The sequence below is a fragment of the Bos javanicus genome, chromosome 4 (assembly GCF_032452875.1).
Source record: "Bos javanicus breed banteng chromosome 4, ARS-OSU_banteng_1.0, whole genome shotgun sequence".
Lineage (NCBI taxonomy): Eukaryota > Metazoa > Chordata > Mammalia > Artiodactyla > Bovidae > Bos > Bos javanicus.
Genome location: NC_083871.1, coordinates 107,740,020 through 107,765,403, shown reverse-complemented (window position 1 = coordinate 107,765,403; position 25,384 = coordinate 107,740,020). Strand labels below are relative to the sequence as shown.

General features: G+C 45.0%; 2 protein-coding genes across 4 annotated transcripts in view; both read left to right on the top strand.

Moving 5' to 3' along the window:
* Positions 1-14,494, top strand: part of TCAF1 (TRPM8 channel associated factor 1) — a 51,337-nt gene extending 36,843 nt beyond the window's left edge. For all 3 annotated transcript variants that reach the window (XM_061415002.1, XM_061415003.1, XM_061415001.1), the window contains 7 exons: positions 2,114-3,108; positions 3,370-3,467; positions 4,741-4,954; positions 5,269-5,508; positions 7,016-7,353; positions 9,113-9,363; positions 11,771-14,494. In XM_061415002.1, the coding sequence (XP_061270986.1) occupies positions 2,114-3,108; positions 3,370-3,467; positions 4,741-4,954; positions 5,269-5,508; positions 7,016-7,353; positions 9,113-9,363; positions 11,771-11,780 (2,146 nt within the window). In that variant the 3' untranslated portion in view covers positions 11,781-14,494. The remainder of the gene's footprint in view (positions 1-2,113; positions 3,109-3,369; positions 3,468-4,740; positions 4,955-5,268; positions 5,509-7,015; positions 7,354-9,112; positions 9,364-11,770) is intronic.
* Positions 14,495-14,575: 81 nt separating this feature from the next.
* The window catches only part of LOC133246590 (TRPM8 channel-associated factor 2), a 34,465-nt gene continuing 23,656 nt past the window's right edge, over positions 14,576-25,384 (top strand). Inside the window, exon 1 of the mRNA XM_061415008.1 lies at positions 14,576-14,808. The gene's annotated coding sequence lies outside the window, so the exon portion shown is untranslated. The remainder of the gene's footprint in view (positions 14,809-25,384) is intronic.

Below are 25,384 nucleotides of genomic sequence, written 5' to 3'. Positions count from 1 at the left end.
TCATCAGTGAGCAGGACCTCACCTAGGGTCCTGCTGATGAAGCCTACTATTGACACAGTGTCTGGGTCTCAACTTGGCACATTCAGTGTTTCTCATTTTGCTGTAACAAGCTAGTGTATAAACCTTAATGCCAGTGTAGATCACCTTTTCACTGACTACACTTGTAAGACAGTTAATTGCTTGAAATTTATGAGCAGAACTCATTATAAGAACTAAAACATTTTGTACTTAATTTTGTATGTATAATCTTTGTATATATTTAATTTGCTGATTTTATTATATATATATTATTAATATATATTAATATTAATTGGGTTTCCCTGGTATCTTAGATGGTAAAGAATCCTCCTGCAATGTGGAAGACCTGGGCTCAATCCCTGGGTTGGGAAGATCCCCTGGAGGAAGGCATGACAACCCACTCCAGTATTCTTGCATGGAGTATCCCCATGGACAGAAGAGCCTGGTGGGCTACAGTCCATGGAGTCACAAAGAGTCAGACACAACTGAGTGACTAAGCACAAATTATTATTAATTATATACAATAATAATTTTATTTATTAATAGACAATATTATATACAATATAATACAATTATACATTGTATTATATATTGTATTGTATTTTATATATTGTAGATTATATATGCAAATATATTCTATACAATGCAAGTATCTATATACCATAATTATATTATTATTAATATATATAATAAAATCAGCAAATTAAAGATATACTAAGATGTTGCTGGAGAAATATAAATGCCACAAAAAATAGACCACCCTGGCTGCTCTATAAAGAAAGAATGACTTCTTTCTTTAGGCAAATGATCACTAGAAGCAATATTGTAATCACAAGGTTGTCTGGTGATTTTGGAATCAGAGCAAAAACAGCTGGATGAGTGGTTTTAATGTTAGTGCTTCAAGGAGCTGGAGAGCCATCTTGTAGGGTGATGCCTTTATCTTCAGGAAAGGTTTGGGCCTACTAAGAGGACTGTAGTTTCCCCATCAGTTAATTACAGCTCTGCCAACCACAGAGAGTACAACACAAATACTACAGACATGCCACTACCTGACTCCCCTTTTTCAGTGTTTCCTTACAGCTGCCTCTGACCATACAGTCACACAATCAGTGAGAGGGGCTTAACCAGCTCTGGGATCTCAAGCTTATAGAGAGAGATCACTCTACCTCGTTCCCTTCATAATCCCACTATCTGGGGCTGAATCCCCATTTTGGGGTTATAGGCGTCCTGAAGCCTTATAGGAGTTTGTTACCCTTAGATTAGAAACAGTTGAGGTTTCCCCAGTGGCTCAGCAGGTAAAGAATCTGCCTGCAATGCAGGAGATGCAGGTTCAATCCCTGGGTCAGAAACATCCCCTGGAGGAGGAAACGGCAACCCACTCCAATATTCGTGCCTGGAGAATCCCATGGACAGAGGAGCCTAGTGGGCTCCATCCAAAGGGTTGCAAAGAGTCAAACACAGCTGAGCATGCACACACACACAGACAGAAGCAGTTGGTGATGAGAAGAGCCTTACTTATAGCATGGATATGTGTCACTTCTGTTGGGCCAGAATGAATGTATGGAATTCTGGGTGTAGACAGTCAGTCCTCTTGTGTTCAAGTAACAAGAGGGTCCTACAAGAGTTGAGGCCAGTCAGCTCCTTGCCCAGCCTTTTGGGATACTAGTGGTTCTTCACTCGAGCCACTAACGAGAACTCAGCTGTTTGCTTTATTTGCAGAAAGCTAGTGGCATGAAATTATAAATAAGCCCCCTTAGCAGAATGAAACCATGATTTCTCCTTCAGTTCTTCATATAGTGCTTAAAAGACTGAACAGACACTTAAATCCAGACTATTTAAGATACAATATTGAGTAAACCCAGCAGGACTTCTTTCAAGATTTTCTTTGGCAGGTTAATACACAGAGAAGGATAGAGCAGGATCAATCTGTGGAGGCCCTCTGTCTTCCCTCCAACAAGTCTCCGCACCCAGGGAGCTCAGGTCTGTCCTAGCTCTCTCGCAAGAGCTAAAGATGATATTAGTAAGTCTGCCGCTTGCTACATGCTGGGTGCTGTGCTGAGCGCTTTGTAACAGAGAACACGTGTGTCTTTTGCAGTTGTGAGGATGATCTCTCCGAGGACAGAGATGAGCTCCTGCACGGGATTTCTGAGCTGGACATCACCAATTCGGACTGTTTCCCATCCCAGCTGCTAGTGCACGGGGCCTTAGCCTTTCCCCTGGGGCTAGATTCCTACCACGGCTGTGTCATAGCGGCTGCCCGCTACGGCCGGGGCAGGGTGGTCGTGACCGGCCACAAGGTCCTATTCACCGTGGGTAAACTGGGCCCCTTCTTGCTCAACGCCGTCCGCTGGCTGGACGCGGGCCGCAGAGGCAAGATCGTGGTGCAGACGGAGCTGAGGACTCTGAGTGGGCTGCTCGCCGTGGGGGGCATAGACACCAGCATTGAGCCCAATCTGACCAGCGATGCCAGTGTCTACTGCTTTGAGCCCGTGAGTGATGTAGGAGTCAAGGAGCTGCAAGAGTTTGTAGCCGAAGGCGGGGGCCTGTTTGTCGGAGCCCAGGCCTGGTGGTGGGCCTTCAAGAACCCAGGCGTATCCCCTTTGGCGCGGTTCCCAGGAAACCTCCTCCTCAACCCCTTTGGCATTAGCATCACCAGCCAAAGCCTCAACCCGGGGCCCTTTCGTACTCCCAAGGCGGGGATAAGGACCTACCATTTCCGCTCCACCCTGGCTGAGTTCCAGGTTATCATGGGCAGGAAGAGAGGGAACGTGGAGAAGGGCTGGTTGGCCAAGCTGGGTCCGGACGGCGCGGCTTTTCTGCAAATCCCCGCGGAGGAGATCCCCGCCTACATGTCGGTGCATCGGCTTCTAAGGAAGCTGCTGAGTCGCTATCGGCTCCCGGTGGCGACCCGTGAGAATCCCGTCATCAACGACTGCTGCCGGGGTGCCATGCTCTCCCTGGCCACGGGGCTGGCTCACTCGGGAAGCGACCTGTCTCTATTAGTCCCCGAAATTGAAGACATGTACAGCAGCCCCTATCTGCGCCCCTCGGAATCTCCCATCACCGTGGAGGTCAACTGCAACAACCCAGGTGAGGAAGGAGGGGTAGATGGGAGCGGGGCAGGTGGGAACGTGGGGGCATGACTTCCGCAGCTCAGCTGAGGTCTCGTCACCTCCGGGGCCATCTCCAGCCTCTGCCGTGCAAATCTCAATGAGGACGAGGTTGGGGTTTTAGGGAATGCTTGGAAAATGAGAGCCAGGGAGGCAGAGCTGCTGGAGGGACTCTGGGAGCAGGCTTCAGATGGAATTGTGTCGGGTAGTATAACGCCTGCTCTTCCCTGACTCTTGGCAGGCACCAGGTACTGCTGGATGAGCACCGGGCTCTACATACCCGGAAGGCAAATTATTGAGGTCTCCCTGCCTGAAGCTGCCGCCTCTGCTGACCTGAAGGTAAGGCATGCCCCATCCCCCCACATAACACAGAAGCCATATGCTCCTGCTTTCATAGTCGGCATCTTATTCAATCCTCCTACACACCCTACTGGCAATGTTGTCGTTTAGTCTCTCAGTCGTGTCCGACTCTTTGCGACCCCATGGACTGTAGCCCACCAGGCGCCTCTGTCTATGGAATTTTCCAGGAAAGATGACTGGAGTGGGTTGCATTTTCCTCCCCAGTTGGCAATAGAGGGCATGTACTTCTGCCCCTTTAGTTGCTTAGGATGAAACAGCTAAGGGGCAGAACATCTAACTGATTGATTTAAATGTATGGATTTGATACATTTCAGAGCCCCAGGGCTCAGCCCTGACCAACTTCTGGCTCAAGTCTTGTGCTTTTAGCTTAAATGTCACAGGTGGGAAGAAGAAAGATACCAGATGGATGGTGCCCTAAAATTCAGTGGCATCTAGTAAATCTCAGTTCACATTACATCCCGTGTACATCTCACACGGAAGCATGAGGTGCTACACACTCAGGCTTCTTCCCTGGGACGTCACACACTTGCCCAGTCCGCTCCGGCTCTGTCACTTTCACACACACACACACACACACACACACACACATCCTATTTGCAAAATTCAGATACCGTCCTGCTCTGTCCCCCTTGAGGGTCATTGTGATGGTTAGCATCTATTTTGTGCCTGTATGTATCCTGGAACTTGTTTAGCATAAACCCTGGAAAACAGTCCCAGGAAACCTCTGAGGACGGGGGTCACTCCACTGGCCCAGGAACAGGAGCCTTGGAGAACAGGAAGAACGGAATCAATCCTTCACTGCATCAGCCAGTCACACTGCTTCCTCCTGGGCCTTCTCTCTGGTCAGAAGGCAGGATGCCCTCTGCCCATTCCCAAAGCCAGATTCACTCCCAGGGAACAGCCAGCCTAGGATTCTCTGTTACAGAGACACCAAGGGACTCTGTATGGGATTGGCTCTCCCCAGAATTAGCATCTGCGTCATACCTGGTGCCCCTCTGGTCTGCGTCTCAGCAGGACCCTTAATAGAGCTGTTTGACCCCTTGCCAGTAGATTAACAGAGTCTGTTCCATACAACCTTGAGGGATGGTACAATTTCATGGGTTTCGAACACAGGGCTTACAAATGGTGGGATGCTTGGACTTAGCTGGGGTTCCTGGACCCATGACCCTTCCTGTCCCCCTGTCCTGGGCACTTTCCCCTTCTGCCCACACGTGCCCCAGGGTCACACTCCTCGGGGATCTCTCTGCTCCAGATACAGATTGGCTGCCACACCGATGACCTGACCAGGGCCAGCAAGCTGTTCCGAGGCCCCCTGGTGATTAACCGCTGCTGCCTGGACAAACCCACCAAGTCCATCACCTGCCTCTGGGGGGGCCTCCTGTACATCATCGTGCCTCAGAGCAGCAAGCTGGGCACCGTGCCTGTCACCGTTAAGGGAGCTGTGCGTGCTCCCTACTACAAGCTAGGTGAGTGGATGCCTTGGAGCGAACCCCAAAGCACAGGGAGAGCTGGGGGTGAGGAGGCCCTCTGGGGCTGCCTGGTATAGGAAGAGAGAGAGGTTTGGACTGGCAGAGGGAAGGGAGGTCTGCTTCCTTAGATTTGAGGCCAAGGAGATAAAGACCAAACCACATCACATCCCTGGGGCCTTTGTAGAAGAAGGTTAGAGGGGTATGTGGTTATTGACGGCCTTGGTGTTCTCCTCCTGGAGGGGTTCAGGCGGTATGCATTCATGGGAGGGACTTGGGAAAGTGAGTTTCAAGCCCTGTGGCCTGTCTTCCAGGGGAGACAACCCAGGAGGAGTGGAAGCGGCAGATCCAGGAGAACCCAGGTCCCTGGGGAGAGCTGGCCACAGACAACATCATCCTGACGGTGCCGACCGCGAACCTCCGCACCCTGGAGAACCCCGAGCCGCTGCTTCGCCTCTGGGATGAGGTGATGCAGGCCGTGGCCCGATTGGGGGCCGAGCCCTTCCCACTGCGTCTGCCTCAGAGGATCGTTGCAGACGTGCAGATCTCAGTTGGTGAGTGCCTGGGGCAAACCTCTGTGCGTGCTGCCCCCTCAGGGCCTTGCTTTATCAGGTGGCGCTAGTGGGAAAGAACCAGCCTGCCAAGGCAGGAGACTCCAGAGACGCGGGTTTGATCCCTGGGTTGGGAAGATTCCCCTAGAGGAGGAAAAGGCAATCTGCTCCAATATTCTTGCCTGGAAAATTTCATGGACAGAAGAGCCTGGTGGGCTACAGTCCATGGGGTCGCAAAGAGTTGGACATGACGGAAGTGACTTAGCACATGCAATGTAATCCTTGCTATTTAAATAGAAAGGGAAAAAATACATTAAAAAGGAGACTTGGCTGTCTCCCCCAGCAAAACATCAGAAACCCCCTAAGTGTCCAACAGTTACAGGATGGTTAAGTAATGTACTTTCGATGGACGCTAGGAAGACATTTAAAGAGATATTTTGATGGCATAGGAAAATATGATGAGATTAGTTAGTGAAAGTCGCTCAGTTGTATTCAACTCTTTGTGACCCCATGGACTGTAGCCTACCAGGCTCCTCTGTCCATGGGATTCTCCAGGCAAGAATACTGGAGTGGGTAACCTATCCCTTCTCCAGGGGATCTTCTCAACCCAGGGATCGAACCCAGGTGTCTAGCATTGCAGGCGGATTCTTTACTGTCTGAGCCACCAGGGAAGCGTTATGTGGCACATAAAAAGCAGGCCCTAGAACCATATGTACATGAGTCTGAGCAAACTCTGGGAGATGGTGAAGGACAGGGAAGCCTGGCATGCTGCAGCCCATGGGGTCACAAAGAGTCGGACACGACTGAGTGACTGAACAACACACAACTGTATGTACACAGTATGTTAAAATGTGTAACAGTTTTAGTCAGCATGTCAAGAGATCTTATCCAACAGTGGAAATGGTGCAGACCATAAGGGCTGGGCTTTCACAGGCATTCGTCAGGGGACTTTAGGGAGTGGAGAAAGATAGCAGAGGGCCTCTTCCTGGGTCACAGGGGTTGGGAGAAAGCATTGAATAAAGGGCTATTTGCCAGTGGGTCAGGAGGCCTGAAAAATGAAGAGCGTGTGAAAATTAAAGAACCACGGAAATCGCCTCTGGACTCTAGTGCCCTTGGCGTACTCAGATGATCACTGTAAAGAGGTGCCAGCCTGGACAGCTGTAAATGTAATGTAAATATTGAAATGTAAATATTGAAAAGGGGAACCACTAGTTCTTAATTTTGAGGAGAAGAGTATAATGACGGGTCCACGTGGACAGGGCACTCTCAGAGAAGCAGAAAAAAATTGAATAGTAACATGAACAGTGATCCCAAACCTGCCTCCGTATCTATAGCCAGTCAGAGTGAGGACGAAAGCACTCTTACAGAATGAGGAGATAAGGAGAAAAGCCTGGAAGGGTCTGGGTTTGCCTTTCTGAGCATTCTGGGTGTTTGGGGAGACACAGTACAGAGGAGAATTAGGTGGGTGGGGAGCGCCCTGACCCTCTCCTCCCCCTCCTGCCTTTCCCAGGTTGGATGCACGCAGGCTACCCCATCATGTGCCACCTGGAGTCGGTGCAGGAGCTCATCAATGAGAAACTCATCAGAACCAAGGGGCTCTGGGGCCCCGTGCACGAGCTGGGCCGCAACCAGCAGCGGCAGGAGTGGGAGTTCCCCCCGCACACCACCGAGGCCACCTGCAACCTGTGGTGTGTCTACGTGCACGAGACGGTCCTGGGCATCCCTCGAGGACGAGCCAACATTGCTCTGTGGCCCCCGGTTCGGGAGAAGAGAGTCCGAATTTACCTGGGCAAGGGTCCCAATGTGAAAAACTGGAATGCGTGGACGGCCCTGGAGACGTACTTACAGGTACTGGGCCAGCATGGGGGGGTGCGGTGGGAGCCCCACTGGTGGGGGGACCCTGGGCAGACAGTATCATGGTGCCCGGGGGTCACCTCTCACTAATCTGCCCCTCACCCGCAGGCTGCGGGAGGCTCTGACAAAGTCCAGGGTTGAAGGTCCTGGTGGATGATACCCCCAGAGCATCCCTTTGCACCACCCGAAAGCGGACGTAATTGCATCAGCCGCACCATTCACCCTGGGATTGTGAAGAGATTTATGAGAGTAGGTAGCAAGCTCTGGGAGATAGTGAAGGACAGGGAAGCCTGACATGCTGCACTCCATGGGGTCGCAAAGAGTCGGACACAAGTGAGCGACTGAACAGTAACAGAAAGTGGTAAGAAAAGTTAAAAACCGTAGAGGCAAAGGTAATACTACAAATATAGCTACTGTCACGGCTCTAAACCCAGGCATACCTGAGACTGCAACCAAACTGCTGTCTGAATAGCTCCGTGAAGCCAGCCACACTTCCGTGGGCATACATACGCATGCACAATGTGTGGGATAGGAGCTGTTTTTTTTTTTCCCTAGGTGGGTAAACTGTCTTCTCATTATGACTCGTCTGTGCCTCAGTTTCCATGTTATAAGCAAGCCATGATTCCTCACTGGACTGGACGTGGGGGTGGCCCCTGCCTTTCAGTTATCACCCAGCACCCAGTTCCAGCCCCTCAGTCCCTGGATCCGGTCCCAGCTCACTAAGGAGGGTTTTAGCACCTTGGATCCTGGAACTCAGCCTCAGGCCAACCGCACCCTCTTCTGGTCCCTGCACCTGCTCGAGTTCTCACTGTTGATCCCCTCCACCACGAAAATGACAGGGAGGCTGCCAAGAGACTGCTGTAACCCTGGGTTTGGAGAGAACTTCCTCCTCGGTGAAGTTGAATTGAGGTTGGAACTGCTAATGTCCCTCTGAGCTCTAATGGCGGTTCCAATGGCACCGAGATGGCAGTCTTTACCTAAAATTCTGCCTTACTCTTAACTCTAGAGACCCAGACTATAGATGGTTCAGCAGGTTAAGAATCCGCCTGCAGTGCAGGAGACACAGGAGATGTGGGTTTACTCCTTGAATTGGGAAGATCCCCTACAGAAGGAAATGGAAACTCCCTCCAAGTATTCTTGCCTGGGAAATCCCATGGACAGAGGAGCCTGGCAGGCTACAGTCCACGGGGTCACAAAGAGTCGGACACAACTGAACACAGGACACACACAGACTATATATTGTCTTCTGCTTCTCCTGGACTCACTGTTTTTCCTAAAGACCATTTGGTCACCTTGCAAATTGATAGAGACCTCCTGTTAGTGCAGATTATGTCAGGGTCGCGGTGGCAGTCCCCAGGTTGTGGGGGTTTAACTTTACAACTGTGAGAGACAATGGATTTTTGCACTTCAGCCAATTTCAAATCTTCATGTAATAGCCTATTACTACTTTCATAGTCTAGTGAGACAGATGAATAATGATGTTGGTGGTAAATCCTGATATTAATCAGTGCAGTTTTGACCACTGGACTGTCATTCATTGAGGATCTGCTTTGTGTTGAGCCCTGTGCTGGCTCAGAGACCCTTATCATCAGAATACGAAAGTAGCCCACGAGGCGAGCAGGTGAAAGAGGAGAGGGTCAGTGATGGGTATGAAGCTGAGGTTTAAGGGGTTAAAGGCATTCATTCACTCAGAGTGTTCGGTGGGTCTTTTGCCGATCAGATGTCTCAACCTGCTTGCTCCTTGTCTTTCCAGCTCCAGGAGGCCTTTGGGTGGGAGCCGTTCATCCGTCTCTTCACCGAGTACAGGAACCAGACCAACTTGCCCACAGACAACGTCGACAAGATGAATCTGTGGGTGAAAATGTTCTCCCACCAAGTGCAGAAGAATCTGGCTCCGTTCTTTGAGGCCTGGGCCTGGCCGATCCAGAAGGAAGTGGCAACCAGCCTGGCCTATCTGCCTGAATGGAAGGAAAATATAATGAAATTGTACCTCCTCACACAGATGTAAGGAGTGCCCAGCGAGGTGGCAGGTAGAGAGGTTTGGGGAGGTAGGCAGAGATGGGGATTCACTCCTCAACCTCTGTCTCTTAGTTCTAGCCTTGCCCTCTCAGCTCATTGCCCCTGGATCCTAGTAGCATCTCCGGGGTTGGGTTAAGGACATAAAGTGGAATCAGAAATCCTCAGGAGCGTGGCCTTCCATTTATGAGCTCGTTCCTCTGCTCTCGGCTATCAGAGTCCCTCCTGACCCTGTGCTGGGCCAGTGCTGAGAGCTTTGGCCTCTGTTTCTGTGGGTCACTATCACCCTGAGGACTCCCTGGGACTTGATTTGTTTTTATCGTTTTCCCCCAAACCTGACCATAGAACTCAATGGAAACACTAATTGACCATGATATTCAGACAGCTCCCTGAGAACTCATATATTTTGTATCTTGAGTAGTGTTCCAAAAGCTGTGAAAAGCCATCTAGTGCCATTTGAAGAGCCCATATAACCAGGGTTAGCTCTTGGGAAAGTCGTTTTATCTCTGAACTCCCATTTCGTTGCGTGTGGGGTGAGGGTAAAGATCCCTGCCTCACGGGGTTGCAAGGAAGACCTAGGCGGGTGACTCTGAGGAGTGTGGACACTGGGCATGCACTCGAAGGGGTGGTTTTCTTTCGTGCTGGTCCACATTCGCTGCCCGCAGCCCAGGAGTTAGGATGGTCTCTCACAGTTGGCCCCCTGCACCCAAGTCCTGGGTCTTTCACCAGTTAGTTATAAGACTTTGGGCAAGCTCCTCAACTTCTCTGTGACTCAATTTCCCCTTCTACAAAGTGGGATCTATTTCATAGGACTATTGTGAGGATTAAATTTTAGTACCTCTAAAAGTGACTGTACCTGGCAGTTAGTAGGCGCTGAGAAAATGCCAGCAGCCACTGTTCGTATCAGTTAACTCCCATCAGTTTAGACCAGGGCTTCACTTTGCGATGGCATTTTTACAAATGCAATGAATTAATCCTGCTCCACCCTACCCTCTACACAGACTCAGAGGATTCTGGTACACTGCCCTATGCTCTAAAGGCAGGTCTCTGTATTCACGATGGGGATTTTCAAAGCTGCTTGGGGTTCTGTCTCCTTCAATTCCATCTCTCCAGTACAATCCCTTCTTTGATTAAGCATGGAAATCACTTGAAAAGCCAGAACGAGACCGTGAGGATGTTTGTGCTTAGCAAACAAGGAGCAGTGGTGGTGTTTGTGTTTCCGTAGTGACACAGGTTCCTATTGCTGCTTGGCAGACAAAGTCTGTGTGCAAATAGAAATCTTTACTCTGGAATAAGATAACTGGATGTGGCTGACCCAGATTTTATTTAATTATAATGCATTCAGAGATTTTCTTAACTTTTCTTCCAATCTTTCTGAGAACCTCAAAATTCTTTGTAGTTTCAGCTAGAGCTGGGGCTTCAGGATAAAAGCTGTGTGCATCCAGCCAGTTTTCCTTCCTACGTCTTTTGATTTAGTTGCTTTAAGACACTTTTTATTTGCTTTATTAGGAATTGGGTGGAAGCACAGACAACAGGATTTGACATAGATGGTATTTTTCTTTGGATTCTTTTATTGTGTCATTTCTCAATACTAGAATTATTTTCCCTTCTCAAATATCTATCATATGGATTCTTTAAACATAGATGCTGAATATTAATTCAGCACTTAAAATAACTGCTGTCAATTAGTGGGCTGTTGTGTATGTGCCAAGGATAGGTTGTTTCATTTAATCCTCACAATAATCTTATGGAATGGAAATTTACAGCCCCCATTTTACAAATGCTTGAACTAGACTTTATGGAGATTGAGTACATTGCCTAAGTCTTTATTGCGAGTCAGTGATAGATTTGGGATTTGAACCCAGGCATTCTGATTACAGAATGAGTGTTAGTAACTACAGTGCTTTGAACAAGCAAATAGATGAGTAAATGAAGAAATGAAGCAGCAAATAGAAGGACCTTTATGTCCTTACTTGCCAGCACTTTGGCTGCATGTACTTGCTTCCCAATGGACAGTGCTGGGACGATCCTTTTAATATCAGCCCAGTCATCTGGGTTCTGGGATCGTCAGGTTTCAGTCCTCCCTAGGGCACCATGAAAGTGCTCTACTAGCTTATTGGATTTTCAGTGACTGGCTATTGTTGGGTAAAGCATCTTGACTCCCAAGTGTCCCAGACCTGCTGTGTTCTCAGAAAGAAAATTAGATCCTCAGTCATTCAGAATTATTTTTATATTGATTCTTACCCTCTTTAATCCATTCTCAGCAGTATAGCCCCGGGGACCTTTTTACAAATGACAAGTTGTCCATGTCACTGCCCAGTCTAAAAGCTTCCGGCGGGACTTTGAATTTAAGATGATGAACTGAACATGTAAGTTTACTTCCCTCCCTCCCCAGGCCCCACTGAAACTGAAGTCAAGAAACGTAAAAGAGAATTGACTCATCTCAGCAAAGAAAACTGAAGGAATTTGGTTGTAAGTGAAGAAGATCTCAGCACATTCCTAGAAGAGAGAAAGTGGAAGGCACAATAATGAAAGAGTACAGCTCCTTGCAGGCAGAATATAAGCTGATCTGGACACATAACCCCAAAGAGACTTGGGTACCTGAAAAGTCTATTTACTAAAGAATTATGTCAGTTGTGAAATTGACTCCCCTCCCATTCTACCCCAACCTGTGTGCACAGAACACAGGCAACCCACCATTGGTTTCAAGTCTGTTGTTATTGTGGTTGTTCTGTTGGTGTTGTTTGTGTAAAGGAATTGAAGAAACTGCTTGAGGAGAGGTAGGAGTTGGTGCTCCAAAGTAAATTTCTCTTTTATGGAAATAAATGAGCCCCTACCCTATTAGCTAATTCTCTGCTGACAGCCAAGATCCCTACTCAAGTAACCAAGTGCTTTCAGTCACAGAAAGACATCCTGCAGAAGCAGACAGACCACACAACTGCAGAGGGAGCCCAAGCAACTCTATAAAAAACTGTCATATTGATTCTTCAGTGAAAATAGTCGGCTAGGAATTCCCAGACATTGAGCCTTAGGGGGAGTGGTTGGGGAAGGGACCAGGAAAGCAGCATGGATTCAAGAGATTTGAAAAATATAACAAATTCTGGGGGAAACAGAGTTAACTTGGGAAAAATGATTTAAAATATCTGTATCTTTGGAGAAATGTGAGGTGCATCTGTAAGGTTAAAAACAGGATGCTACAAAGGGAAAACCTTGAAAAGAAGAAACCCTTAAACTGAAATAAGGCTGCCAAAAATATTTAGTAGACAGACTCTAAGATAAAATTGAGGGAATCTTCCCAGATGTGGAGCAAAAGGAAATAGGAAATATAAAGAGAGGGGGGAAAAAAGACATAGACAATCAGTATCTAACTGTTAGGAGTGTCTAGAAGAGAGAACATAGAAAATGTTGTGAAGATAAAAACAATTGAACAGAAATAACTAAGTCTCCAAATTGAGAAGACTCCCATACAACCTACATCTAGACACAATCTTGTGAAATTTTGGAATGTTAAGGATGGAGCAAAGATATTGGAAGTGCCAAGAGAAAAGATAAAGTTAGGTCATCATGATTAGCTCAACAAAAAAGGGATGAGAAATAGATTGGGAGATTTTTCACCAGCAACACAATGATATAGGCCAATAGAGGAACGTCTTCACATACAGAAGATCTCTGTACCCAAAATTCCATAGCAAGCCAAATGAAGGAAATTTTCTGACATGCAAGTTTTCAGAACATCTACCTTCTTTGCACTTGGAAAGGAAGTTCTCTCTCTCACCTGCTAAGGAAGATCTGCAGCAAAATGAAGATGAAAATCAGGAAAGAGGAAGAAATGGAAACCAGAAGACAGTGAACCTCACCCAGGATGTCTCACTCCAGAGTGACCATTATTCAACAGGAAGACTCACTCTAGAGTGACCATTAGCCAACGGGAAGACTCACTCTAGAGTGACCATTAGCCAAGAGACCCATTTCAGATGAGAGTGCATGGTCTCAGACTCTCTGATTCTGTGCCATAGACATTATCCTTGAGAAGTTGGAATGTTTAAGAAATGGAGGAGATGCATTCTTTAATAAACACAAAGGAAAACAAAACAAAAACATGTTAAATTCAAGTCCAATTATGAGATAATGATAACAAAAATTACTCATGAAATGTAAGAAGAGACTGGATTTGTCATTGGCGGTAGGTATATTTCATTTCAAGTGACATAGGAATCATGACATTGGATATGTTTGGAAGAAAATATCCTAGCTTCTACTTTGTTGTTGTTTAGTCGGTAAGTCGAGTCCAACTCTTTGTGACCCCATGGACTGTAGCCCGCCAGGCCCCTCTGTCCATGGGATTTCCCAGGCAAGAATATTGGGGTGGGTTTCCATTTCCTTCTCCAGGGGATCTTCCCAATCCTGGGATCAAACCCAGGTCTCCTGCAGTGGCAGGCAGATTCTTTACTGCTGAGCCACCAACTCTCAGTAAACAGTATTTACAAAGCCAAAATAATGTAGATACTATTTATTGGTATTCAGTGCTCTGATCAGCCTATAAACAAAACATGAGAGGCCTAATCTTTTATCCAGAAATGAAACTGAAAGTAACCTATCTTATAAAGGGAAAAAGAAAGCAGAAAGAGGTTGAGAATTCATTGAGGGAAGAGTGGTGGAGAGAAGTGTAGAATTACTTGTCCATTCAAAATGGGGGTGAAAAGTCTACAGTTAATGGGACAAGGACTAAAGGATTAGTTACTATTCAAAATTATAAATTAAACCAATAGAAGCATTAAAAGTGCATTTATCAAAAAATTGGGAAAGGATAGGCAGATGAAAGGTGGGAATAGCATAAGTTAAATCCTTATCTTTTGTAATGGGGAATTATTAAAGATGGTCTAAAGTTAATAAGTCAAGAAATTATTGTTCAAACATATTATTTAATGTTAGGAAGTTAGTTAACAGAATATCTAAAAATAGAAATTGTTAAATGCATCACCTCTAGGGTATGGGACTAGTATTAAAAGGGTGGAGTGGGAAACTGTGTTTTTCATTTTAAGTCCTTCTGTACTATTTAATTTTTTACCTTGTGCATGTATTACTCTGAGAAATTTTTAATAAACTCAAATAAAAATCCTTCCATGGCTACATATTGACTAAGATACAATCCAATCCAAACCCTTAAAATGGCTTATAAGGCCCTCAAGTAACTGGATCCATCCAAGGTGTCCAAGCTCATCACGTCTGCCCATCACTCTCTAGTTCTAACCACACTAAGTAACCTCCAACTATTCAGACACACTTCCTCTTGCCTTGCTTCTACAGGTGTTCTACAGAAAACAAAGCCTGTCCCTGACTCACCGTGTGTCTGCTGATTAAGTACCTGTTAAGTGAATGAATGCTCAACAGGGTGCTCATGAAAATCGCCAACATGTGTTCTTTCTCAAGAAGGTACATGATGTTTGTCTCTTAATCTAGGAGCATTTCAAGACCCTGATGTAAGCTTTCCTGAACTATCGTTTGATGGTTTTGATAAGTTTTAGTTGTATTTGAGACCAGATGATATCAGAGGATTTCTATTCATCTGTCAGTCTCCTTGGCATGTTCTTTGCCTTGTTGCCTCAACATTACAATTGATTTTCAGCTGTTTTTTCTCTGTTCAGTTCAGTCGCTCAGTCATGTCTGACTCTTTGCAACCCCATGGACTGCAGCATGCCAGGCTTCCCTGTCCATCACCAACTCCTGGAGCTTACTCAAACTCAGTTCCATTGAGTTGGTGATGCCATCCAACCATCTCATCCTCTTTCGTCCCCTTCCTGCCCTCAATCTCTCCCAGCATCAGGATCTTTTCAAATGAGTCAGCTCTTCGCATCAGGTGGCCAAAGTATTGGAGCTTTTAGCATCAGCATTAGTCCTTCCAATGAATATTCAGGACTGATTTCCTTTAGGATGGACTGGTTGGATCTCCTTGCTGTTCAAGGGACTCTCAAGAGTCTTCTCCAACACCACAGTTCAAAAGCATCAATTCTTTGGCATTCAGCTTTCTTTATGGTCCAACTCTTACATCCATACGTGACTACTGGATCCCTGCAGTTGAGAGAAACAGTCAACCATCCAGTGGACACCTTTGGGCTCCCAAGTTTCATGTCTACTGCCATGCCTAGTCTCTTGGTGGCTCTTCCTTCTTCATCGTTAACTTTCTTCTACCATCTACCTTTCAAGGCCAACTGGAGCACTCTAATGAGTACTGACCTTACTGCCAGTCTTCAGCAGCTGCATGTATTGGAAATCCTTCTTATTCATATTTCCTCTTCATAATATCACTCTCTGATTTACCTACTCGCTAAACCAATGTCCTCACTCAAGGTCACAGCCTCCCTAATGTACATACTTAACAGGCCAGTAAGTAATCAAATACTGCCCTGAGTGCGTGCTATCCCTTCAGTCGTGTCCGACTCTGCGACCCTGTGGACTGTAGTCCACCAGGCTCCTCTGTCCATGGGATTCTCCAGGAAAGAATACTGGAGTGGGTTGCCATGGCCTCCTTCAGGAAATCTCCTAGACCCAGGGATTGAACTTGCATCTCCTGCCTTGGCAGATGGGTTCTTTACCAGTAGCACCACCTTGCTGACAAAAGTAACACTTTCAGGACTCATTCATGCCTGTGTTCTTTACTCCTCCAAAGATTTTGGACCCCTGTTTGGCTTCCATTTTGAAACAGATTTCTTTCACTGACGCACATGATTGGAGTCAGTCTTCCAAGTGCTGTCGAGAAGGGGTGGGGTGATCCTAAACTTCTCAGACATCTAGCTACACAAACACAATTCCACTTCTAATTCCAGAGAGTTATAGAAATGTCACTTATTTGGATTCTTGTGATTTCAATGCTATGAAGAGAAGCATTTCTTTGAAAGGAAATCTTGGGCAGTATAAGTTATTTCCAATGTTCAAGTGTCACGTTAGGTGGTTGGCTTCATAGGTCTCATTATATCAGAAATAAATAAGTAAAATACAAATAAGGTATGCATTGACCAGTGATGACAGTGTCAGGAGCTAAGGATTGTGTTAATACAAGTATGTATACCTGGCGGCCATCAGAAAGTTAACTCCATTCATCTGCACTATATAGGAACTCATATATAATTATTTAAGAAATATGTGCATGAAGGCATTAAACATTTCTTTGTATGAACTGCCTAAATTTGGACATGAAATGCACTTTCACAGATTGCCAAAGCATTTAGAATAATTTGAGAACTGAGACAGTGCTGACAGGGTGGAAAGGAAGGCAAAATGATCAAGGTGGCAGTATAAAAACATTCAAATTAAGAAGAGGACCCAGAGAAATAGAAGATCCTCTCCTCCTCATCAACAATATAGCAGCCTGTACCTATGCCCACTCCTACTATCTGTGAAGTCTCTGTGATTTAAACAGGAGCCAATATAAGCCCATATGAATTTCACAAATAGACCAAAGAGAATATGAAAACCTTTATAGCTCTGAGTTCAGGCTGGCCACCTGTCAAGATGGCCAGCAAACCCTAGCTTCATTGCTTTAAATAAATTGTTGAGTACAGCTAGACAAAAGTGCGGTGTGGCAAAAAAATGAGAAACACTCAAGAAAATTACAGCAGGGATCAGGGGACCAACGCCACGACGGGGTGAAGACGCCCAAACTGATCTCAAGTCTGCTTTATTATGCTTTCTGAGACTTGCTTGTATGTGTTTACGTGAGCATAGCAGGACAGGTGGCCTTCAATGATAAGCCCGTGCAGTTAACATTTAACATTTTCATATCCCTGTTTTTCTGCCTCAAGGACAAAGACCCGGTAAATCTCTATGTGCCTCCCAGCCGCCACAGCTAGGAACCGTCTGTTGATGGCTTTCCATCCCCAGGCCCACGTCCTGCTTTCAAGATGTTTTTTGTTCCTTCTTGGATTCCTTCAGGAGTTGCATACTGAGCCATGTCCTCTCAGCAAGATTGTTTAATTCTTCTGTCATGCCTTTTAGTAGGCCGGTCTCCTACAATAAATATGCAGGAAGAAACTTGCCCTTGGAAATAGACCATGCTGTAATTTGAATGTGTGCATACTCAAGTCGCTCAGTCTGAGCAACCCTATGGATTGTAGCCATAGGGTCCTATGGACTATAACCCACCAGGCTCCTCTGTCCATGGGATTTTCCAAGCAAGACTACTGGAATGGGTAGCCATTTCCTCCTCCAGGAGATTTTCTCAATCCAGGGATCGAACGTGAGTCTCCTGCATAGCAGGCAGATTCTTTACCTTTGAGCCACCAGGGAAGCCCCATAATTTGAATAGAAGTTATCATACATTTACTACAGAAAGAAAAATGTAGTGGATGAGTCTTTCTTAAATACTCTCAAACTGATGACTTTGCCCTTTACTCAGAATACAACACAATTTTAATAAATAAACGAGCATTTTAATGTTAGGAGATACAACCACTACTATTAGCCTGGGTCCTCCAAGAGGCAGAAGCCAGATAAGGTCAGGTATACAGGAGGTTTATTAAGGTTTATTCATGGAAACACTTGTGAGAGAAAATAGAGAGGGAGCCAGAGGAGACTGGAAGGGCCATCAGACTGTGATGTCCTTGTAACCTCAGTGAAGGAGAGAGTAAAAGAGGGAAGGACTTACATTGCAGTGCAGGTCTCAGAAAGTTTTGTCAAGGCCTCTGGAGAGTCCTTGAGCAAAAGTCACCTGCCAAATAACGCCCCATGTCTCCTTAGTGTGCACACTCAGTTGCTAAGTTGTATCAGGCAGATCTTTTACCCCTGAGCTACCTGGGAAACCCCTCTCCTTTGTATCCCCACCATAATTAATCACTGGCCAGCAGAAGCTCCTGGGCAGTGTGGCCTTGGCGCCGAGGATTCTAGAACACATCAGCTGGGGCCGTCTGTCAACTGCATACCCGCTCCCTGCAGTTGGAGAGCTGAGCCGTGCATTTTCACCGCCATCAAAGCACTTGTTCTTAAAACAGCCATGGACACCTGTTCTGGATCATTTCATTGACTTAATTAACCTCCCCAGTGACTCATACCAGTAAATGCACATAGGTGGATTCATCCATCTTTCTTCCTAAATTAGAGTGTGCCTAATCCTTCCCAAATCCTTGAGGCCCTTCAGGGAAAGAATACATGGGACCATGTTAAATTTAACTCATAACCAAAAATAATCGAAGCAGGAGGCCAGCGACTATTAATGCTAGCCCGTAGTTGGAAAGCACATGCGGGAAACTGGAATTACTGTGAAGATTTTTTTCCTCTCTTTGACAGAAATGGACTGACGTGCCACTAGTAACAATGACAATGCTGATTTGTGTACAGTTACTGTATATGCTAGACAATGTGTACAATTACTGTATATGCTAGGCAATGAAGTATTATATTACTTATAACCCACAAACAGCCAGTCGCTGCAGTGCAAAGGGTATGTACTAGCATGCTTGGCTTGAGTTAATTCATATCTAACCTTGGAACTGGAACTAGCTTCATATCCCCCTGAATCTCATAGGGAAGAGGTGGATTATCTGAATAAATTTGGAATTGGGTTAGAAAGGACAAGAGAGGTGAAGTAGGAGATAGATGTTGAGGAGGAAACCTCAGTGTTTCCTACATGACATTTCTTAAAAACCTTTTCCTAGAAACTGGAAACTACAATCCAAACCCATTATCATACCAGCCAAAATCGCTTAAAACCTGGCCCAGCTCTGTAGAGCTACCACTTTGGATATGTCTTGTTAACAAGCTTCCCTCACCATGAACATTTTCTCTTTTTCAAACTAAGCTTTCTACACTCATACCTTCATGCTGTGGATTATGACAGCTTCACATTGTAATGCACATTTTTCCAAAGCTAAGTTTTAGTGTTACCTCTGTAAGTTCTTTTCTGATACCCTGATTAGAAATAATTGCTTCTTCCTTTCTGTTCCCTTGCACTTAATTTGCAGCCAATTCAGCACCTAGATAAATCCATCTGATACCGTAGTTTCCTGTCTTCTCCCCTCCCTAGATTTACTGACCACAGCATCCTCTCCATCTCCTAGAGTGTGCCACAGAATATGTGCCCAGTGAGAATATGCTGACTTTCGTGGACCAGTTTCTGTGTTCTCCTGGGTGGGAGGAAGGGCCTGAGGGTCCTCACCTTCACATGACTTAGTTGGACCCACGCTGGTCACGATCTTTCATTTCCCGGTTTTTTAAACGGACCCTTATGTTCTTCCCGTGTCACTTCGTTTCCATTCTTCAGGCAGCCTTGCTCCCAAATGGTAGATGGTGGGCCTGCTTCTTCTGCTCTCTGACCCTGGAAAACCACCTTTGTTTGAAACCCTTTAATCTTCTCATTTGTCCTTAAGAACAATATGGCAAAAAATATTAATAAATATTACTTCACCATAAAGACTGAGGCTGCTGTAAGTAGAAACTAGTTAAAACTTAAGAGAACAAACTCACAAAAGAGACCTTGAACTCAGCACTGACATGAAACTTGCCTGACCACCCTCAGTGTCCAATTCCCACTTTGCTTCCCAAAGCCCAGTTGTTTCCCGGTATGAGATCAAGAGCTCAACTAACCCCGCTTTACATCTGGTTTCCACTCTGAAATATTCAGAAATTCCCATCTGTCTTATCTGATCATCTTCCTTGTATAGGCTTCTGCATGTTCTTTCTTTCTGAAACCTGATTGCATTTGGTTCTCTGCCAAATAGGTTTCTCCTAGTGACAAAAGACTTATTTACTTACTAATTCATCAGACATTTCTTGAACATTCACTATATACATGTTTACTCAACATACACTTATGTATTCATTAAGATACTACATACCAGAAATGAAACAGACTCAATAGTGGGCAAAAAAAGACAGACTTTACACTCAGCATACAAGCCTATGAGAAAGATCAAATGATTATACAAATGAATGTAAAATCACAGCCTGGATAAGATCTAAGAAGCACACGTATTTAGTGTAGGCATATCAGGAGTAGGATTTAGTATAGTCTGGAGATTAGGAAAGTCTTTTTCTAAGGAAGTGATGACCAAACTAAGAAAAAAGGAGTCATTTTCTACGAAAAGGAGATTGCACTTCGGTAGGAGGAAGTTTTGCAACTCAGTCAATTCAATCACTCAGTAGTGCCCAACTCTTTGTGACCCCTGGACTGTAGCTCGCAAGGCTCTTCTGTCCATGAAAATTCTCCAGGCAAGAATATTGGAGTGGGTTGCCATTCCCTTATTCAGCCATAAAATAGAATGAAGTCTTGTCACTTTCAACAACATGGATGGACCTAGAGGGTATTAAACTAACTAAAATAAATTAGACAAGAAAGACAAGTATTGTATGATTTCACTTATATGAGGAACTGAAAAAGCAAAACAAATAAACGTAACTAAACCAAAAAAGAGTCATAGATACAGAGAACAAACAGGTGGTTGCCAGAGGGGAGAGGGGGTATGTGGGGGAATAGGTGAGGGAGATTGAGAGATACAAACTTTTAGTTACAAAATAAATGAGTCACAGGTATGAAATGTACAGCGTGAGGAATATGGTCAATAATTATGTAATATCTTTCTACAGTAACAGATGACAACTAGATTTATCAAGGTGATTATTTTAAATGTAGGCGTGTGTGCGTGATAAGTAGCTTCAGTCGTGTCCAACTCTTTGCAACCCTGTGGACTGTATCCCACCCAGCTCCTCTGTCCATGGAATTCTCCACGCAAGAGTACTGGAGTGGGTTGCCATGCCCTCCTCCAGATGATCTTCCTGACCCAGGGATCAAACCCACGCCTCTTTCATCTCCCGCATTAGCAGGTGGGCTCTTTACTGCTAGCACCGCCTGGGAAGTCAGGTGGCAGGTACCAAATACTGTAACTTTCCTTAAATCACTATGTTATATACAAACTACCGTGATGTTGTGAATCACTTGCAACTTCAAAAACAAACAAAGTCATAGAGAAAGAGATCAGATTCATGGTTACCAGAGGCCAGGTATGGGAAGAGGGCAAATTGGATGAAGGCAGTCACAAGGCACAAACTCCCAGTTATAACACAAATAAGATATAACGTACAATATGATAAAGATAATAAACATGCTATACCTTATGTACGAAGGTTGTTCAGAGAGTAAATCCTAACTGTTCTCATCATACAGGAAAAAAAAAAAATTCTATTTCTTTAATTTTCCATCTATATGAGATAACGGATGTTCACTAAATTTATTGTGATAATCATTTCCTGACATATATAAATCAAATCATTATGTTGCACACGCTAAACTTACATAGCACTGTACATCAGTTATATATCAATAAAACCGAAAGAAAAATAAAAACTATATTTAAAAAAGAACTACAGTAGATAAAAAGTATTCTCCATTCCCAAATATCCTAGAGATAATCATGGTTATCAAGTTCTTCACACACTAACACACACCCCCCGCAGCAGCAACAGCTGCGTATCTATATAAAAGCTTTTTCTAATAACATTAACAAGATAATACTACACGCACTAACCAACACATTTTATTTTTTAAGATTCTTTTATGAGGACCATTTTTAAAGTCTTTTATTGAATCTGTTACTTCTGTCATATGTTTTGGGTTTTTACACTGTGAGTCATGAGAGGTCTTAGTTCCCCATCCAGGGATGGAACTCCCACCCCCTACATTGGAAAGTGGAGTCTGAACCACTGGATTGCCGGGCAAGTCCCATAACCAAAACATTTTAAACATTAAGCTTTTCAACATTTGCATACAAGTACTTGCAGATTTACTCTCTTTCTTTTAACAGTAGGAAAGGGTTCCACTTGTCAGTTACAGATTGGCACTTGCCATCAGCTCTTGCCATCCACCTCTTCAAGGATTAAATCATGTGCTGCTACAGCTGCTGATTTTCAACACCCCCTGAAGGAGTTCAGGGTGGCGAGCAGAAATAAGGCATTCTGTGCTCCTGGAAAACTGGCAGGACAAGTCTTCAGATAGTGAGATATTTTCAGGAGCCGATTTTATGAGCCCAATTCTTGTATCTCCTCATCTGTAGAAAAGCACTAAAATCCTTTGTGATGATGCTTGTTTCTCGTGACTAGCAGAAGCTTCACGGGACCACCAAAGCTTTCTACAAAAAATATGTGCTGGATTGCATGTACTTGCTTGCCCTTTACCAGAATCACATACATTCTGTCCTTCCCCTCTACCTCTTTGGAACAGTTTCTCAGAGCTATCTGAGGTGCTGCCTCCCAGGCTGCAGTGCTCATACTGCTCCAAATAAACACTTAAGTGAAAACTATCACCGTGTGCATCTTTTTTTAGTCAACACATTGTATGATGTAGACTAATTGAACCACTAACTTACTGACAGAACTTACTGATTAGGTAATTCTGAGTTGCCTTTTGCTTAAAGAATAGGAATTTACTTCTCGTGGTTCTGGAGAGTAGAAGTCCAAGATCAAGGTCCTGGCAGGGTTCGGTTTCCCTGAGGACTCTCTCTACAGCTTAAGGCCCTCACTTTCTCGCCATGAGCTCACACGGTTTGTCCTCCCTGTGAGAGCATTCCCAATGTCTCATCCTCTTCTCACGGGGACGCCTGTCATACTGGATTAGGGATCCACCTCAATGGCCTCATTTTAATTCAGTCACCTCTTTAAAGACCTTCCCTCCAAATATGGTTACATTCTGAGGTACAGAGAATTGAGACTTCAACATGGAATTTTGGGGAAACACAATCCCACCCAAAATGAGAAGTGTTTCACAACATACTAAAATATGTACCAGCACTTCATTCCTGCTTCCCCTACTCTCAAAGAATTAAAAAAAAAAAAAAACTGCTTTAAAATGCTGAAAGTATATTTTGGTAGAGATCCAAAGGGAAAGAGACAAATAATACAGCATTATGTTGTTGTAACCACTCATTCTGGGAAACAAACTCACTCAGAAGGACGATGCAGAAAGTGGAGTGCAGTTTATTACACCGGCAGGCCCAAGGCAGAGTCTCCTCTTAGCTAAGGACCCCGACCAGTTTTTCTGAAAACCTTATATACCCTAAGTGTACGTGCCCAAACCCACCTCCCCAAATTCCGTGAAACTAGTCTGAACAAAGGAAAAGAAAGATATAATCAAAGTTAACCCGTGATTCTTATGCCTTAAGCCTAGGTAGTTAACAGTGGACACTTATCAATAGGCCTGTGGTCATACCCCAATAAGCATAATAGAATTTATGATTCTCTTAAGTTACACAGATAATTAGGGTATTCTTTTAGGCAACAGAGAGTCTAGGTACAAGCCCTGGGGCTCTTCCATCTGGGGGGTCTGGTTTTCCAGTTGGTATGTCGTTTCCATAGATACTGGGCATATAGCTCAAAGTCCACAGTCCAGCCCAAGATGGAGTCCTCCTTTCAAGATGGAGCCTGTTCTGTTTCCTCCTTCATTCCCCACCTCTTGATGCTCTTAACTCATAGTATGAGCATCATTCATAGGGATATATTGCACCCTGACTCTCCGACCGCCAATTTGGGAGAACGACATCAACCTTTGAGTTACAAAGTTCATAATACATTGTAAAATAAAGGGTCCAGAAAGCAGAACTATCAAGGCAACTATAATAATGGTAAATATAGTTTTCCACCAATCACCCTTCACCCAAGATAGGACTGAAGTCCAAAAAGGAAGATTATCATCAGACATAACTTTTACCTGACCTTTCACGTCATCTAGGGTGGCTGATATATAGCCAGATAAATCAGGAATATATACACAACATTCAACTTTAATTATACCACAGGTCCCTCTTTGTGCTGAAACTATAGTTAGTCTCAAGATGATAACAGCAAGTCCTTGGAGCAGCAGTTAATTGTAGAGCTTCATCTCTTTTTCTTCTTTAAGATGATCTTGGTTTCACGGGGATCAGTGGGGTCCTGTTGTGTAGTCCACTCAGCGTCCTCTGGGTCTACGTGGTATGCTCTCTTCACCCTCATGTGGTGGACCCAGGGAGTGACACCTACAACTTCAACTGCAGTAAGGCTGGTTAGAACAACAGTATATGGACCCTTCCAATGTGGGGCCAAGGAGAAGTGTTTCCAGTTCTTCATCACACCTGATCCCCGGGCACAAATTCGTGAATCTGTTCCCCAAGGGGGAATAGCACCCTTTCTTGTATAAACTTAGTTACCTGATTTATTACCTTACCCAGTTGTTCCATCTGCTGTGAAATCTCATCTCCCCTTACCTGAGGCAAATTTGTTTTACAATGGGAGGGGGCCTCCCATACACAGTTTCATACGGAGAATAGCCATGCGACCCATGCGACCGTGGGGTCATCTTGAGTCTGGGCAGAGCCTTTGGAAGCAAGTCCACCCGGGAGCAGTCAGTCTCTAAGATCCACTTGGAGAGTGTCTCTTTTAAGTGTCTGGTTGGTTCGTTCCACCATCCCAGAACTCTGGGGCCTATATGCCGTATGTAATTTCCACTTGATATTTAGAGCTTTACATACCTGTTGAATTAAGTCGGGTACAAAGACAGGGCCGTTGTCTGATCCTATACTGGTTGGGAACACAATCCGGGGATTATTTCTCAAAGCAGACAGTGAGCCACTTCATTTGCTTTTTCAGTTGGGGTGGGGAAGGCCTCCACCCATCCTGAGAAGGTACATACCATGAGTGTCAGCAGGGTTTAAAGTCCACTTAGAGTGCCTTTTATCTGTATTCCTGGAGGTTTTTGTTCATGTCCCGGGGCAGCATTGCCCTTTTTCATTTTTGGTGGCCCTTTCTGCTTCAGCCAGCTGGTCTTGGGCCAGGGTATACTGTGGGAGAGTTAAAGTTAACTCAGGCATTTTTGAGAGTACAAAGGTTCTGATAGATCCCCCACCAGCAGGCCCAGATTTCTCAGCCACGTGTTTTACGGCTTTATCTGCTAGTCGGTTTCCCCCCGTTTGTGGGGGTCTTCCTTTTGGTGACCCCAACAATGCATCACTGCAACCTTTTCAGGTTCCCATACAGCATCTAATAGAGTCGAGATTTC